Source organism: Sinohyriopsis cumingii, chromosome 17, assembly GCF_028554795.1.
Source record: "Sinohyriopsis cumingii isolate HCF-2022 chromosome 17, ASM2855479v2, whole genome shotgun sequence".
NCBI lineage: Eukaryota > Metazoa > Mollusca > Bivalvia > Unionida > Unionidae > Sinohyriopsis > Sinohyriopsis cumingii.
In genome coordinates, this window is record NC_142977.1 from 83,012,269 (window position 1) to 83,031,285 (window position 19,017).

The following is a 19,017-nucleotide window of genomic DNA, read 5'->3' on the forward strand; positions in this document are numbered from 1 at the left end:
TTATGGTATATTTTAGTAGCCCACTGGGCAATATCCAGCAGCCCAGGCCATGGTAGCCCACTGGGCAATATCCAGCAACCCAGGCCATGAACTCAGGGAAAAAGATTAGTCAGATCATGTTGTATTAGGTCTATAAGAAATATAAATACATTAATGTACTAAATGAATTATCATAATTTGCATTCATACCAAGAACAGGGAATAGCCTAAAACCTGCAGTAACTGTTACATATTGTTAACATTTTACATATAATCAGTATTTGGGATAAGGTTAGACCAGTTGATAACTCTATATGCTTGATTCAAAATCTGTATTACTAAATTATTTTTGTTGACATGTGTTGTTAATATAAAAATAGAAAAATTATATAATTATGAACATTACAATATAGTCAAGTGTGTAGAAGTGTTGATATTAAAATTAGTCACAAAATGTCACAAGACAAAATAGAAATGTGTTTCTAGAACAAGTTAACTTTGATAGTCAAGGTTCATCAGTCCGCTTTGTTCTATACCAACCACTGGCATATGTAGTAAGGCAAAACATTGTTTTGAACAAGCTGTGCATGAAAGAGTTATTGCCTACAGCAAATCAATTTACTAATGAGTTGCACATGTGTTGGCTGTGCAATATGTCTTGCATTCATCCACATGCCTTCATGTTGGGTGTGCAATATGATGTCCTCCCATCTCATCCACATGCTTTCATGTTGGCAGTGCAATATGATGTCTTGCATTCTTCCACATGCCTTCATGTTGGGTGTGCAATATGATGTCCTCCCATCTCATCCACATGCTTTCATGTTGGGTGTGCAATGTGATGTCTTCCATTCATCCACATGCCTTCATGTTGGGTGTGCAATGTGATGTCTTCCATTCATCCACATGCATTCATGTTGGGTGTGCAATGTGATGTCTTCCATTCATCCACATGCCTTCATGTTGGGTGTGCAATGTGATGTCTTCCATTCATCCACATGCCTTCATGTTGGGTGTGCAATGTGATGTCTTCCATTCATCCACATGCATTCATGTTGGGTGTGCAATGTGATGTCTTCCATTCATCCACATGCATTCATGTTGGGTGTGCAATGTGATGTCTTCCATTCATCCACATGCCTTCATGTTGGGTGTGCAATGTGATATCTTCCATTCATCCACATGCCTTCATGTTGGGTGTGCAATGTGATGTCTTCCATTCATCCACATGCATTCATGTTGGGTGTGCAATAGGATGTCTTCCATTCATCCACATGCATTCATGTTGGGTGTGCAATGTGATGTCTTCCATTCATCCACATGCCTTCATGTTCGGTGTGCAATGTGATGTCTTCCATTCATCCACATGCCTTCATGTTGGGTGTGCAATGTGATGTCTTCCATTCATCCACATGCCTTCATGTTGGGTGTGCAATGTGATGTCTTCCATTCATCCACATGCATTCATGTTGGGTGTGCAATGTGATGTCTTCCATTCATCCACATGCATTCATGTTGGGTGTGCAATGTGATGTCTTCCATTCATCCACATGCATTCATGTTGGGTGTGCAATGTGATGTCTTCCATTCATCCACATGCATTCATGTTGGGTGTGCAATGTGATGTCTTCCATTCATCCACATGCCTTCATGTTGGGTGTGCAATGTGATGTCTTCCATTCATCCACATGCATTCATGTTGGGTGTGCAATATGATATCTTCCATTTCATCCACATGCCTTCATGTTGGGTGTGCAATATGATGTCTTCCATTCATCCACATGCATTCATGTTGGGTGTGCAATGTGATGTCTTCCATTCATCCACATGCATTCATGTTGGCAGTGCAATGTGATGTCTTCCATTCATCCACATTCCTTCATGTTGGGTGTGCAATGTGATGTCTTCCATTCATCCACATGCATTCATGTTGGGTGTGCAATAGGATGTCTTCCATTCATCCACATGCATTCATGTTGGGTGTGCAATGTGATGTCTTCCATTCATCCACATGCCTTCATGTTGGGTGTGCAATGTGATGTCTTCCATTCATCCACATGCATTCATGTTGGGTGTGCAATATGATGTCTTCCATTCATCCACATGCCTTCATGTTGGGTGTGCAATGTGATGTCTTCCATTCATCCACATGCATTCATGTTGGGTGTGCAATAGGATGTCTTCCATTCATCCACATGCCTTCATGTTGGGTGTGCAATGTGATGTCTTCCATTCATCCACATGCATTCATGTTGGGTGTGCAATGTGATGTCTTCCATTCATCCACATGCATTCATGTTGGGTGTGCAATATGATGTCTTCCATTCATCCACATGCCTTCATGTTGGGTGTGCAATGTGATGTCTTCCATTCATCCACATGCATTCATGTTGGGTGTGCAATAGGATGTCTTCCATTCATCCACATGCCTTCATGTTGCATGTGCAATATGATATCTTCCATTTCATCCACATGCCTTCATGTTGGGTGTGCAATATGATGTCTTCCATTTCATCCACATGCCTTAATTTGGTAGAAACACTTGTTTGTGAGCCATCGGAATTGGAGAAAATGACATGTGATGTGTTGTTTTTGTAGTGGCTGCAATGATTATTCCTAATTTTCTTTCTAGGTAAATGAAATCTGCTATGTGATTAGAACACTTACACTCAGCAGCATCCAATCAGTTTGTGGAGCAAAAGATACCCTTTTTGCTAGCTACAAATGCAAAGATTTAATGTTGAACATGTGGATCAGTGACCCTTGGCTAATGAAGACAATAACAAGGATGTACCTCCACAGTGCCTGAAACTGACATAAACAAAAATTCTTAACCAAAAGAGACAGACAGATGGACAAACTTATACCATGTGCAACCACTGTCATGGTGTAGCATAAAATAAGCATGATTTGCAAGAGGAAGTATTAGTATTAAGATTAGAAACAAGTATTACTTAACATAACTGAATTGGATACAAAAAGAATTGTTCATTTTTGGGAGGAGAAATTATTCCCTCATTTTTCAAAAGAAAGTTTTAAGAATATGATGCATGACTTTTTCACCCAGAATGCAAATGCAACAGAAAATATATCACCTAACATTTTATGAAGCTGACTTTTTTGAAAATAACTGCAAAATACATCTGTAAAACAAAACAAATGTTCAGTAATTATTATTTTATATGTGTTATATGTGACAAATATTAACCATTTTAATTAGATCTATTAATCATTCAATGCTGGATATATCCATCATTTGTAAAACAATAATCTTCATTGGTAAACTAAATGTATCTCCAAGATAAACAACATTTGATATAAAATGTGGTAAAAATCTGAAATGATTTCCAGTTAATAAATTCAAACAGACAAATGGAATATTTGTGATATTTCCAGTCCTACTTATTCTTCAGATCGAGAACATTTTATCTTTACTAGTTAAATGTATGCAAGCTTGTTTAATGATCAACTGATGGAACAAATTAGCTTGAAATACATCACTAACATCAGCAGCAGTAACATCAAGCACAGACTACTTGAAGGGACTGATGTTCTACTTGATCATTTTTTCCTTTTAAATGCTGAGTGCTGAAATCATCCCTGTTATTCTTCAGCAACAAGCTTTTCAAATTAGCTACTGTGGATGTCAGACTGGCACCATCTTCATTTAGGACCAACAATACATCATAAGAAGTCTTCTAGTGGAAACCCATATTGATAGGAGTTTCCATATTGGAAAATTAACAATAGCAAGATTTTCAAGATGGCTGCCATGGTAGCCATATTGGATATCAGACTGGCACTATTTCCATTTAGGATCAATTAGATATTTTAAGAAGTCTTTTGTTGATAGCTCAATATTGATATCAACTGCAGTTATTCATGACCAAGATTTTCAAGATGACCATTGTGGTGGTCATATTGGATGTCAGATTGGACCGATTTTTATTTATGACCAATAAGACATCATATTAAGTCTTTAAGTGACAATACCATGCTGCCATGACAATTCAATCAGGAGTAGTGATTACAAACTTTTTGAAATGGTCATGGTGGTGGCTACCTTGGATGTCAGAACAGCAACATTTTCATTCAGGAGCAACTACACATCATAAGAAGTCACTTAGTTAAAACCCCATGTTGATACTCCATTCAGAAAGAGTAAAAATAACAAGATTTTTTAACAATGTGCAAAATTCACACATAATATATTCAATCCCTTCCTTTACTTCTTCACTAAATCCATCATAAATTCCAACAACCCTCCCTTTACAGTGCATGAGCAAAGGGAGAAAATTGGACTTGGCATTTTTTGTTCTTTTTTTTTTTGGGGGGGGGGGGGCCAAGATTTTCACGTCCTGGCCCCATTTTACTCCAAATCTTAAACTTACCCTACTCTTTGCAAACATTCATCTGTGAGCAGTTCAAACCAGTCTGCTTTACATCTAATAGCAGCAAGTCTCAAATCTGGACAAAAACTCCGGTTCCTGAACCAGAAATATCTAGACTACAAAAAATCTGTCTCAAAAATTGTTTTTGCAACTGCATTTTTTAACATGAGTAAAAAAAAGTCTACATACTCGGTATCACTATAGAGTTATATGTTTCCTACTTTTCTGTAAAACCACCTGCTTTGGTGTAGCATAAATTATACTGACATCAAAGATCAAGGGTACTATCACATGAGGATCAAGGGTACTACCTCATAACAATGTGGCATACAGATATAATGAGCAAAAAAGAAAGCTGAAAAATACTGGTGATATTCTAATTTGATGAAGATTGACCTTAAGTAATAATAATGTATTTTTCAACTTAAATTTTTAAACTGACAGAATCTTTTAGATGAACAGGTTAATCACTTGCCGTACCCTGATTTTCAAAAGAGTCAAATAAATGAAAACACATTGGAATGTCCAATTAGACATCGTTAATTTTATACTGAAAGATTTAGGAACAGGCTGGTAAATCTACTGATTCCATAACATTATATTTTGTCACTATTTTAATGTGTTATAAACAATGTACTCAACTCTGTGGTTTAACAATGAATAATACATTACACCACCTGACAATTTCAGCCTATAGCATAAAATATTCAACTCATCTCATAAATTTACTTGTTGTTTCATCAAGAAATTTTAATATTTTGGATATCGATCGTCACATTTAATATAATGTGATTATATTACCATGTCATAAACTCATGTAATGCAATGGAACATGTCCAAGGCATTCAAATGCAGTCAAGGTGGCACTACACAAGTAAACCTAGATTTGTAAATGGGCAGGAGTTCACAAAACTAACCCTGTTCATGTGACATGAATTGGTATCTTTTAAGTATTTCACAAAACAATTGAAAGTTAGTCATAGTAAACCAGTTTAGAGTGTGCTACAAGATGCATTCTCAAAGCACGTTTTTTAGCAACAGATAAAATAATACTGAAATTAGAGCCTGAACACAACTTTTAAGCAGTGTTAAAAACCTTAAAAAATTTATAATAGTGACCCAGCATTAGTGCACAACAAAAGTTCATCCCATGAAGCAGCCACAAGGCAAGTTCAGCATCAATGTCACTTGAACAGATTTTTAAACTTGTTTTTCATTCTCCTGCATGCTAATGTTCATTAACACATTAACCCCTGGTGACGAGTTTATGTGGAAGGAGTTAGTAGCCTACTGCCGAGCTCTGTAGCATCAAGGTCATGTATGATACACTAAAGTGGGTGGCATTATAGAAAGGTAGACAGATGTAGCTCTACAATGATACCAAATAATCTGGAAGTTCTAGGTGCACTACAAAATACAGAAAGAAAATCCTCATTTTTTTGGGATCCAATTTTTTACCACCCAAACTTCGCCCACGGTCAGAATCTGATTTTGTGTCCAGATTTTAGACTTTTTGGTCTCACATCTAAGGCAGACCGGTATGAACTGCAAACAGACAGATGAACCTTTGCAAAAAGTAGGACAAGATGGGCATTTGGAATAAAGAGTTGTCTCGATACGAAAATAATGGCTCCGATAAGCCAAAAAACAACAAAAAGACTCCAACTTTTACCCTTCTGCCCATGTGCAAGCCAAATAGCCAATGAAAAAAGATGATCTAAACAACTAGGCATTATGTTATTGGAAAATCACCTGGAAGTTGATTTATTAGGATTTATTCTGAAATAGCTTTCAAAATGTGTTTCCTACTCGAATTTCAGGCAAAAACGACAAAAACCTCCAGGGGGTTAATTTGTTAAAGAGACAAATTCAATTTTACATATAGTAAGGACCCACAAATTTTACATGTAGCGAGGACCCATACATTTTACATGCAGTGAGGACCCCTTTCAGCTCCTCTTCTACTGGACATATGTGTAAGATCTATGTCAAGTCACCTGTGTAGACAGCAGATTACAGTCAATATGCTGGCCCCTCCCTGTTTTCTGCCTATGGATAAGGGCTGCTAATATTGACCCCATAGCATACAGGCCTGTAGAAAGGTCTGTAATGGCCACACCCACTTTACATGGCTCCCCATCCTGAAAATCAACACAACAGTTTCAGTAACATAAAATTTGAAAGTCTCATGAGTTCCATATATTTGATTATGTTTTACTACTATAATAAAATTTTGCAATTTCCAAAAAACAGGTTTGTAGTTTACAACCACTTTCCAACTTTATTTTTCTTTCCTGTTTCCATTATATAAATCTTATTAGTAGATTTCCATCTCTGAAATATGTAGTAATGTTAGTAGTGTTTGTTTTGTTGATGTAATTTGTTTCTTCCCCTAAAAATAACTTAACTCAGATCATTGGGATAAATAACTCAGACCATTGGGATAATTAATTCAGATCATTGAGATAATTAACTCAGATCATTGGGATAATTAACTCAGATCATTGAGATAATTAACTCAGGATCATTGGGATAATTAACTCAGATCATTGGGATAATTATTTCAGATCACTGGGATATTTATAATTGTACAGTCAGTTGTTAAGTTTTGTGCAAAGATAGATTTTTTGTGCCAAGTTATATATACTGCCCTCTCATTATAGTATACATGGATAACTCATAAACTTGCTGATCTGCAGAGTAGGTGTGAATCCCATTTTATCTATATATAAAAAAAACACTTTCCAAACCGGCCTATATTTGCTGAATGAATAAAATTGTGATCAAAACTTTATGTACTGCTCATTTTATCTCTGAAAACAGTGTCAGCAAATTTGAATAATGAAATTTTTGTTTTGTTTAATTCTCATTTAATAAAATTCACAGTAAACTGTAACTGAATATAAACAATGAAAAAACAGTCAATTAAATGTGAGTAATACCTGCTTGTGTCAATGTTTTAAGAAATAAATGCCAATGAAAGAAGTCCTGTAATGTAAATGTTTTGTTTCAATTTATCTTTTAACTTGGCTGTAGTGTAATCATCATAAATGCAATATGTCCTCTTGTATTCAAATATGAAAAGTATCAATTGACCCTTACAAACATCAATGCCCTTTCCATGAGAAACCTCATTAAGTGCTGTGTTTTGATCTCCAACTTAAGGAAGTGTTGTTGCTTTGTTTCAATTAGAAGCAGATATGTTTTGTACTATCATGTTAATTATATCTTCTGAATCAAATCAGTAGAATCTATTTAAAATGCATGCAAACCCTACCTGTATAAGAGCTAGTCGTCATGGCCATGTGTTGAGTCAACTATTTCAAATTAAGCAATTGAACAATGCTAAATATTATTATGCAAGTATCATAAGTAAAATATTTGACATAAATCAGTGGTTTTGGCTACTCATTCACAAAATTAATGAGATCAAGGATAGTAAAGGAACGAAGTGAAAAACATAATCAGTGCATGAAGAACCAAGCTCAAAAATATGGCTCATTGTGTAGAAGTGAGTTCCAAATTTTGTTATGAATTTAAAATTCCCAAATTGGCACTCAGAGGTTTTCTTTAAGGATGAGGAAAATGTTCACATTACTTGGGATGAAATCACTACAAAAACATTTTACTAATAAAACAACAAAAACTGAGTTTCAAGATTGTTGTTTGTTTAAATAATTACCCATCATTTTTGAAAAAAAATTAATTTTGTTATGAATCAACAATAGCACAAAAATGTACACACATTCAGATGCAAAAGCAGTAGCATAATACAGAGTGATTTTGCTGGTACACATTGTGATATGTATTGAAATTCAAAGTTAATTAAAGTATGAACAATACAGTTGATTGTTGAGCAATCATTTAATCAGCGTTCAGTGACTGAACCTATCAAATTAGTTACTAACATCTAAACAACATGCAACACAATGCAACCATGTTCTAAATAATAGCTGACAGTTTCTTTAAATGCAGAGAGGCATAAGTGTGTTGAATGTTGTTTCTTAAAACAAAAACTGATTATCAGAAATTGTGACTTTACATCTTCGTAATATGAGGCATTAAACATTTTCTGAAATAATTGTCCTAAGAGCTATAGGTCTATAATTATTTTTATTTGTCAGGTTACCAATTTTACTTTTCAGCTGCAATTTAATTGTAACTTTAAATCACCCAAAAGAAAGTTATGTACAAAGATATAGTTAAATAAAATCATTAAAAAACATGGAGTCTACTATCTGAAAATCTAAAATGTTGTACATATAAAAAAAATGAAATTTGTTGGGTGGTCCAATATTATATAAATCTGGCATAGTTATGATAGCTCATCTCCAAAAGGGGTGTGACGCCATTTTTCAGCACACAAGCAAACAGTATAAGTGGTTGCGGAATAGCCTGGGAAAACCCTGGTAAAAACAACCAACCCACTGGGAACTATTGGCAAGCCTTCTCACATACTCATTTGGTTGTGCCTGAGACTTGAACACATGTGGATAAAGGTGAGATGGCAGTGATTAGTAAAGGTGAGTGTTTCAGACCACCTTGCCAGTTGGGGCCCCACAAGTGCTTCAGACCACTTGGCCAACTGGGGCCCCATGTATGTAAGTATATAAGTATGTGTCTGTGTATATGTCTGTACTTACCTCAGGTCCAGTGATGTGTGCAAGTCCTCCAATCCCTTCCACCATCACATCATATCCTGCTCTTTTTGAATATGGTCCACTCTGACCATAACCTGAAGGAATCAAACTACATCCATATAAGCTCAATCCATATAATAAAAAAACAAGAGTCCCTCAAAGGAACAGATGCTTTACTGTCTGAAAAGTATTTATAGGAATTCATGACAATACCATTTTCATTTATAACCAACTAGATAAAAAGTATTCTGGATAAATCCCCATGTTCAGTGGAGTAACAATAATAAAATTTTAAGATATCGGCCATATAGATACACCAATCCCACAAAAACTTAATCCCAGATAACTCATGAACCTGCTTATGCAGCCACGGATCCCATTTTCTTTTCTACAAAATGCCATGGGAATTGAGACTTATCTGCTCAACTTGAATTAAATCACAATCAAAACTGGTAAATGAAGCTCATTATATCATCAAAAACAGCAGCTAGTGCCCAGAAATTTTCATCAACATCCTGAAAGTCCCAACTTATAATAAGAAGTCCTATATTTTGTTACATTTTCTTTACTAAAATAATTTCTCAGTACACTGTAAATAACAATCCTTGATAAAAATTTTGATCAGTGAAAATGTTTAGTTAAAAAATAAATAGCAACTATTATTTATCGTGTGCAGTGTGTGCTCAGCCATTTAACAGCATCATCATCAGTAAGGTGCAGAGCCTGCAGTCCACTGGGGAACTTTGTCAGTGGACAGTTGTTCACAATGTGTCATGGTCTGTAGAACTCCACAGCAACAAGAAGAGTCAGTGGCCTGGCCCCATCAGACAAGGTTGAGTGCACAATGATACTGTCCTGTCCAGAAGCAGTTCAGCATGGTCCAGAGATGTCACGGAAGGTTGAAACCAGGAGGGCAGAGAGATGGCTCAGCTATGAGGGAGTGGTTTACAACATCTGTTGAAGACCACTCGACACTCCATGCTGAAATAGCTGACATTCTCCAACAATGAACCTATCCAGATTGGACATCTCAAAGTCAAGCAGACTGCTGGATGTGATGTCCATGATCAGTGGAAGTTTCTCACTGGCATAGACCTTAGCCAACACTTTTGTGGTTGGTTCCCGGCGACGTAGATGAGGAGCATGTAACAATGAAGCTAACCTACATTATCCTAATCATTCACAAATGTGATCGAAGATAGCAAGGCAAAGAATCAAAATGAGTACAGATGAGTTCTAAGCTTTCCATGCCAAAAATGGTTCATTATGGATAAGTGAGTTCCAAAGTTTATAGTAAACTTAAAATTCCTGAATTGGCAACCAGGATGAGAAGAAGTTTCACTATTGCTTGCAATGAAATCATGGAATCAATATTTCACTAATAAAGCTGTTTTTCATAAGAAGTCATTGAAAGTTTTTCTGTATTTAGTTTCAATGACCATATTTATGGCATATTGGTATCATGTGCATAGGGCTGAAAGCCTTGTGTTTCAAGGTGCTTTCCGTCAAATTTTGTCAAGTTCTGCTGAACAGGTTTTGTGAAGTTATTTAAGAACTTATAGATTTAGTAAAGGCAGTAGATAAACATCATTACGCCAAAGCTGGCTTAAATTTATTGAGTGGTTCTTGCAAAGAAATTAAAAAACACAAATGCTGATGGATGGATTATGCCAGACAGATACAGGGCCATACCATAAACTCACCTGGCCTAAAAGTCTTTATAATCCATACTGTACAACCTTTATCCAGACTGATGTTTGCAAATATTTATACATAAGGATGGCCAAATCAAAATCAATAAAATCCATTGAAATTGATGGACTGATAGACTTAAGTAATAACAACTCTTTCCAATGACTGGTTTGGAACCGTATAAGTCCTACATCAGTACTGTCACAACGCACTTGTCTGGAACCATATAAATCCTACATCAGTACTGTCATAATACACTTATTTGGAACCATATAAATCCTACATCAGTACTGTCATAATGTACTTGTTGGGAACTGTATAAATCCTACTACATCAGTACCGGAAGGATGCATTTGTTTGGAACCATATAAATCATATCAGTACATTGTACTGTCATAATGCATTAAATCTGCACCTCTACCATGCAGGGTTCAGTCCATGGATGCATAATATGTTAAACTAAGTTGGAAGGTTATTATGTTTTCTTCAGATTCTTCAGTTTCATAAATCTCAATCACAAAATTACAATTTTATTTGCATAGATACATGTATTTTGAGCAAATTGTGAAGCTATTTGATGTAGAATCAACATCAGAAAGAATTAAAACAAGGAGAGAACAACTAAAGCTACTGTTGCTGTTGTGGGGTTTAATGCCATGTTGCATCACACTATAGGCTATACATGGCGGCCAATATTAATGGTGGAGGAAGAACCCGGGAAATCCCCAGAAAGAACCATCAACCCTCGAGAAGCTACTGGCAAGCTTTCTCACATACCTCATTGGCCGAATCTGAGACTCGAACCCACGCAGACAGAGGTGAGATGGCAGTGATCCATAACGGAAAGCGCTTTAGACCACTCGGCGCCCCCACTAAAGCTACTGTAAATAAGTCACCATAACTTCTGTCATGGCATCACTTTAAATGAAAACACGCAACTATAACATGTATAAACCATATGTAAAATATCGGTATAAATTCTCCACGACAAAAGCTGTCACAAACAAGCATTGTTAATATCTTACAGATAATCTCTTAATATATTAAAGTTAATCACTGTCAATACATCAAAGTTAGTCCCTGTTAATATGTTAAAGTTAATAAGTGTTAATATGTTTGTTAATCCCTGTTAAGAAGTTGTGGCATTTAAATACTTATCAATGTTTATTTATTAAATACATGTACTCGGGTTTCGTTTTTTTGTGTACAACGATACCTGAGGGTGATTTATGTATATTGTACAATATTTTGAAATAGTGAGTTCAGTTCATCCTATGCTGCACACGCGAAGTGCTTTCAGTGGGAAAAACCTAATGCTTCCAGCGCACGGACAATGTATGATGACTTCGTCTGTGTATAAATGCCTCACCGCAAGATTAAATCTTCACATTACGGAAGTCTTGTCAGTGATCAGTGAGCAGTCTACTAAAAGGACTTGCACATCTTCAGCTGTAGAGGTATGTGAATTATTAACTTCTTGTTTAAAAGTTATAACTATTGTACTACCACATTTATTTGTGTGTGTTTGCTATATAGCTTCGGTTTATGTAGTGTAATGCAAATATTTTCTATTCTTGTTTGTGACTTAGCAAGAGATTTATATTAGCAATATAAAGCTGCATTTTTAAGAAACGTTTAGTACCGTAGGATTCTTCTTGGTCACTGTTATGTTTACTTCTGAACCTGTTTGTTAGTTTGTAATTATTGTGCCGATAATGCAATCTGTATAACTTTCTGTATATAACGTCATTATGTTATATCGCATATGCTCATGTCAGGCATAGTACGGTGTTAGATGTATTTTCAGGTGACCCGAGTGACTCGAAAGACCAGAGTGATCAGCTGTAGAGCTGACAAGAGCAAACAGTTATTGGAGTGATCAGAGTCAACCTTAGAAGTCGACCATAGCAGCTGTGAAGCTGAACCATTGCAGCTGTAGAGCTGAATAAACAGTGTTGCTGGTTGAGTGGCAGGTGATCAGGCATTGCTGACCGAGATTGGCGGGTGCTGACTGCTTGATTGACCAACCTGGAATACTGACAGCTTGACTGACCAGTGTGACTGGTAGCCCAGTGTGCTGGTGGCAGAGTGTAACTACTACCTGTAATCTTTTAGCTGTGGACTAATCTTTGGGGTTTGTAAAACCCAGTGTGTTTTGGGGACTGTAAAGATAATTTGTATATCTGTCCATTTTTGTTTACATAATTTCACTTTCTGAGTGCATACATTTTACTATACAAGTAAAATACTACAATTCTTTACAATCTGAGGGCTGTTCCAGTAAAACATATATCCCCCACCGGGGACGGCACTTCAAAAAAACTTCTGTAGGAGGTTGTGTTTCGAACTATTTTAATTCTGACAGTGGAAGGTTGGTTAGGAAAATCACTTCTGTTGTGGGTTGTGCTAACAAAATGAGAAATCGCTGCTGGGTTTGTCAGAAAGAAAAAAAAAAAAAACGAATATATATTTATTTTTAAAATCGCATCTACCCCCCTCCTAGCGGTCTAACGTGAATAAAACATTGGGTCAGAAAATGATGCCAGTACACGCGAGTGCACGTACTTTGTACGAATTCGCGTACTTTTAAAGCAGTGATATGCGTTCGGCAAATTACGTCAACGCCGCGGATATAAAAAATGTTCTTTGCGCAGTATGCAATTTTTATTAAACTTTTAACTTTAACTTAAAAAGTGCATTTGGCGACGTAATTCGCGCTGCCGCAGCTGTCTCACAACGCCTTATGCAACATCCAGATAACAGGATACTTCGGTTCGACATGAATGGCTGTTAAACGAAATTTGATTCGTTCATTGGCCCTGAAACATGCATTTTATGGAGTTTTAGCCTTACTTTCATCGTGAAGTTTTACAAATGCGTGTTTCTAATAAGGGCCACATAGGAAACCAAAATGGTTGAATCACAACACGGTTTGTCTTCAGACAACATTTTTCAGTCGGCAAATACTGGCTGGTGATAGCTATGATGACAATGAATTTCATGTATATCGATCGGTCTGTTGGACATTGGAAAAATGTCACTGGAAATACCAGTGTGTGATTTTGAGCCCAAAATTAATGTTGAGTGCGAGTCCGATGTAGGATGGAGAATATGCCGGTTATATTTATTAAATATACCCATGTCTAAACAAGCATACTATGGGAATGTTGGACTTAAACCCCAATACAGCATTATGGAAGTGAAAAATCTGGCATAAGAGGCAGCAAAACACTGATTCAAGGAAGTGAATCTTTGGCAGGGTTCATGTTAGTGAAAACTGACGGAGGTCTCGGAAACGCTTAAAATCACGCGTATCTGGACGCCAGTTTTTTTATTTATTTAGACGGGCGGTGAAATTCAAATACTTGCCAGTCCTGCTTCAGTCACCTGCATAGTGGAAAAATGTGTTGATCAGTTAGCTGTGATGATACTTACAATGACAGAATTTAGTGGTTGAAAGCCCCCCCCCCCCCCCCCGTCGTCACCATTATAAGAGTACATCAAAAGAACATGCTGCAATAAATAGCTAAGCGGCGAGATCAAAGGCTTTGACTGGCAGCTGGGTGGGAAAATCTACTGATATTTACAGTGCTTGAATTTAGAGGCAGAAATTCCCAGAGATGTACATGTGGATATATAACAGTACATCAAATAAACAACTTTAGCTTTCATTCTAGTGTTCATTTCCGAGTGTAACGAAATAAGCAGTGCACATGACCTCGGAATCATGACATGTTGAGACATAGATTTGAATGAGTATTTTGGGGTTCAACGGAAAACTGACGAAGATTGTGAGATTCAGGAGAGGGCTACAGTTGCTAGAACTGATAATTTGAAAGGGACATTAGCCAAGTGTATGAAAGTGTGTTATGCCTAGCTTAGTGCTTTGAATAAGACCTTCCTTGGATCGAAAAAATTCAGACTTTGATGGACAAGCAAGAGCTATGTCAGTGTTATAAATATGTCAGTGTTATAAAGAATGAAGAAATTAAACTCTATGGCAACCAGTAGTTACTATAATTGGCATAGTTTTCTGAGAGGGGACTGCAACTTTTCCTGATGGGACTCATATTTTTACCAAAATGGGAGCCATGGACTCTTAGTTTTAAAATCCTAACGAGACCTCTGGTTCAAAACTTTTCTTTCTGAGACAGAGATATCCAAGAGAGAATACCCATGGGGCCATACATGTGAGATGTTGAAAATTGCACAACAATAAAGAACAGTAACTTGTTCAGGCTAGTTATGCATATGCGTTTCAGACAGCAGGCAATGAAAGGAGTTCACAGCACAGAAAAATATTTGTACATCGAGGAGGAGGATAATATTAAATTCAGAAACAATTAACAGATTAATGCTCATAAGGAACATCAGAGAATCCCCATACAACATAATTAAGTGTGTGTAGATCTCAAGTTGGCAGAACCACTGAGCAACAAAAGAATAAAAAGACAAACTTTTGTATCATATGTATGACCAAATGATGTACATGCTCTCTATGTGCAAAAATTAAATGACATTAAACATAAGAGACTGATCTGTGTAAACTCAAAGCAAGCTGGATAAAATTTGACCTGTTTATGTTCGGTTCTTCCATATATATAGATCATGGTTGTATTTTCTGCAGACCTTTTGGCACTTAGTTCCAAGCCATCAGTTGGTATTTGTATTGCAAAATGGATAACTAAAAAAGTATATTATCTAGTATTATACATTTTTAAGCAGTATCATTAACTGATGATGAAATTGATGAAAAAATACTTGATGTCATTCTGATATATGGATTTTTTACTACACTACTAATCTGTTCATCCTGATTCTTTTCTTTTTTTTACCAAATCCTTTAGTCTTACTGGTACCGGTGCTTTTAATAAAATTGTAACTTCTATTTTCTTGCAATCTAAATATTTATAATGATGTGTTATTGTCAAAAGGTAAAATGTGCTTAGAGTTGTAAAATCTAAAACTATTAATTAGCAAGGGATTAAAGTAAAAAGTGGACAGAAGTTATTGCCATATTACAGTGCTGTTAGAAACAACAGAATAGTTGTACAAGATGTATTTTGCACAAAGTTGTAGAACTAGCGCTCATATTGTCACCACATATTCTACTTAAATAATTATATCATTATTTCTGTATATTCCTATCAGTATTTTCCCAGTGGTAGTAATTTTCTGATCTGATGTTCATTTCTTGTGCAATTTTTACACATCAAGACTTCTCACCGTATCATTAAAAAACAATGTAATCTGCACCAAATTTAGTTGTTTGAGAAGAAATTAATTTTTTTAACCCAAAAGTCACTGATGCTACAAGTTCTTGCATTAAAGTCTCTCATTAAATAACATTTGAAGTAGCCACGATAGTAGTTTAGGATTCAACTGTACCAATTTCACCTTTGGTATATCCAAATCTTGAATGTGATGGAGGAAAATAGCTCCAAAACAAACACATCAATATTAGAACCTGTTCACTGACTATTAATCAAGTATCCGAGTCCAACGGAACTGCTAGAAATTTTTTAATTCTTTTGACAACATCATAATTAGCTGTCAAATATGGAGTAAGCCTATAGTCTTTATGCCATCCCAACCATGACCCCACCACAACCACGTGACCATGCCCAATGACCTCACAGTAATAATCGCTATACAACTAGAGATGACATCTCTTCGAGAATTTTGATTTCAGTAGAGCTGTAACAGAGTGGAACAGTAAGAAAGAGTGACAGATATTTAAGTGTTAGGGAGATATTTAACAATGGCTATTCCCACCACCACCACTTCCTCATTGGAGATCACACACACACAAAACATAGAGTACATCCTGAAATCCTGGCAGCATCCCTGCATAGGAGATAACTTGACTATTCAATTTTATTGGTCTCTGGTTATCCCATGGTATTTCTGTTACTTGAACATTATCTTACAGTGTGTCCATTCAGCTTGGTTGAAAAAGGCTTACAACCATTGAGTTGTTCAAGGACTCCCATTACTACAGATGTGAAAGAACGAGAACCATACTATAAATCAGTGAAGATAAAATAGAGTATATATGTGTTTGGCTGTCCCTGATTGGTTGATAATGAAAGTAAGAGTTTAGTAAAAACAATCTTTTGAGAGCTTGTCCTACTTGTAACTGAAAAAAGTGAGGGACATTGTTTTATTAACATAATTTCCATCCCTTTACAGACCCGAGTTTGGACGACTCATTACTGAAATCAGCAGCTGACTCTGGTGCAGTATTGAAAGCACACATTTCAAATTTGTATAGATCCAGAAAATGGTGTGGCTGTTAAGGGTTTTTTTCTTCACAAAAGCTGTCATCATAGATGTGTCTATACTGATATAAATTTGATCATGAGCACTCAAAATTTTAAGTTACTAAATTTTAATATCGTGGTGTTTGCACAAATTTACAGTGGGAACTGAATTAGTGCAGAGTCCTGAAATCTTGAGTTTTGTGCAGAAATATGGAATCCAAGCAGAATATATCCAGAAATGTAGAGGTTTTTAATCTTGAATTTAGTCTCCCCATTGTGTTTCACACTGATATGCATATTCACAGAACATCTGTATAGTAGTAGGAAAAGTAAGTGAGAAATTTAGATACATATCATAAACAAGACAAACAGTATGTGGGGGGAGAAGATCATTAGAACAGGCTGGAATGGAGAAGTATAATAAAAACAATAATGAGTAGAAGTGTGCCTCCTTTTTTATGTGTGCAACATTATTTTCTTAGCTTCAGTAAGAAATTTCATCAAAAGGAAGACAATAAAGGGTGTACAGTTAACTAAACCAATATGAATTTAGCTACAAAAAAGCTGTATCAAATTTTAACCTTCTGGTCTGTTTCTGTCCATTCTGGTGATATGTCCACTGAATCACTATGGTTGATAAAAATATTTGGCAAATTTAAAAAATTAAAAATCTTTTGGCAGATTATGATTATACCCTACTTCTGCCGGAGAGATGTGAATAATTATATTTCTTGGTTTGTTTATTGTAGTTGTTGCTCAATTCAAATGCATCATTGAAAAACATTGATGCATTCTCATACTTTTTTTTCAAATATTTATTACAGACGCATATCATCACATATTGGTGAATATAGCTTGAATAAGTTATAACAGTTCTAGTTGGAACAATGAACATTGTTAAGAGAAAATTTAAGTGAGCTAAAATGTTAACTTTTCGGCAGTGTGTGATGCAGGATTGCTCAAGACTTTTCCATCTCATATGCTCACCATGAAAAATCCATTTGCACCAACTGATGATGACTTTTAGGTAACTGTCAGAAAGGCATAATTGATGATATTCTAAAGTCCACAAAAATTACTTGAGTCAAAAGTTGTAAACTCGTACAGCTGTGGCAAAAATGATTGACTAGTACCTTTGCTGTTGTTGCTACAGTTGATTAGTTGGTTGATTCAGTGTGGTTTGATTTTGGGTTTTTTAGTGACTTTTTTACAGTATATTAGGTGGAGGAAGGACCCCGAAAGACCACCAACCTAAATTGGTTGATCTGTGACACAAACTCACTCTGTGAGATGTTTAAGTGATGTAAAAGCAGGCACCTTAGTACACTTGGGCACATGAAGCCTCTGTTGATTTGACATTTATCTCCAACAGCTGAAGTCATTTAGACATGAGCTCTCGGGGTTTCAGTAGATCGGTATGGCCTTACACCATTTTCAGATGAAGAGAATCTATATATGGCAGCCAGTTTTACTGCTGAAGAAAATCCAAGTCCTTTTGAGACACCAAACACCACTTATGTAGAACCACTGACCTTCCACAAGTAACTGGCAACATTCTCATTAGCACATTGGAGCCAAGTAATCACATGACAAGCATCTTGTACCACTGCCATGGAAGCCCCTCAGGTCTGTATCACAAAACAAGCATCTTATACCACTCTGCCATGAAAGCCCCTCAGGCCATAGGTATAAGTCTCATATGAAAGACTAGAAGTGCGAAATAGAACCTGTGACAACTGGATTGAAAGTGCATAATGTTACTGCTAGGCCATCAGTGATGATGATGCTGTTGACAATGCAGTTAACTGCAGTGATATTGATTTTATGAGTGCTCTGGGAAAAATGATTCCTTGACTTTCATCCATTTTTTTAAATCTATGATATAAAAATGTTTGACTTGATATATTTTGTTATAACTTTATATTAGTCTTGCAACAAGGCGTAAAAAGAAAATAAGACATCGGTAACTGAAAAAGATGTTCTTACAAGAAATGATATAGTGTAAAAGTAGACAAATGATGCAACATCACTTCCACAGGCATCATTGTTTTT

General features: G+C 36.1%; 1 protein-coding gene across 5 annotated transcripts in view; it reads right to left on the reverse strand.

Moving 5' to 3' along the window:
- Positions 1-19,017, reverse strand: part of LOC149779328 (succinyl-CoA:glutarate CoA-transferase-like) — a 52,436-nt gene that overhangs the window by 20,759 nt on the left and 12,660 nt on the right. For all 5 annotated transcript variants that reach the window (XM_089939946.1, XM_089939947.1, XM_089939950.1 and 2 more), the window contains exons 7-8: positions 9,014-9,105; positions 6,368-6,511 (exon numbers count right to left, since the gene is read on the reverse strand). In XM_089939946.1, coding sequence (XP_089796072.1) covers positions 6,368-6,511; positions 9,014-9,105 — 236 coding nt within the window. The remainder of the gene's footprint in view (positions 1-6,367; positions 6,512-9,013; positions 9,106-19,017) is intronic.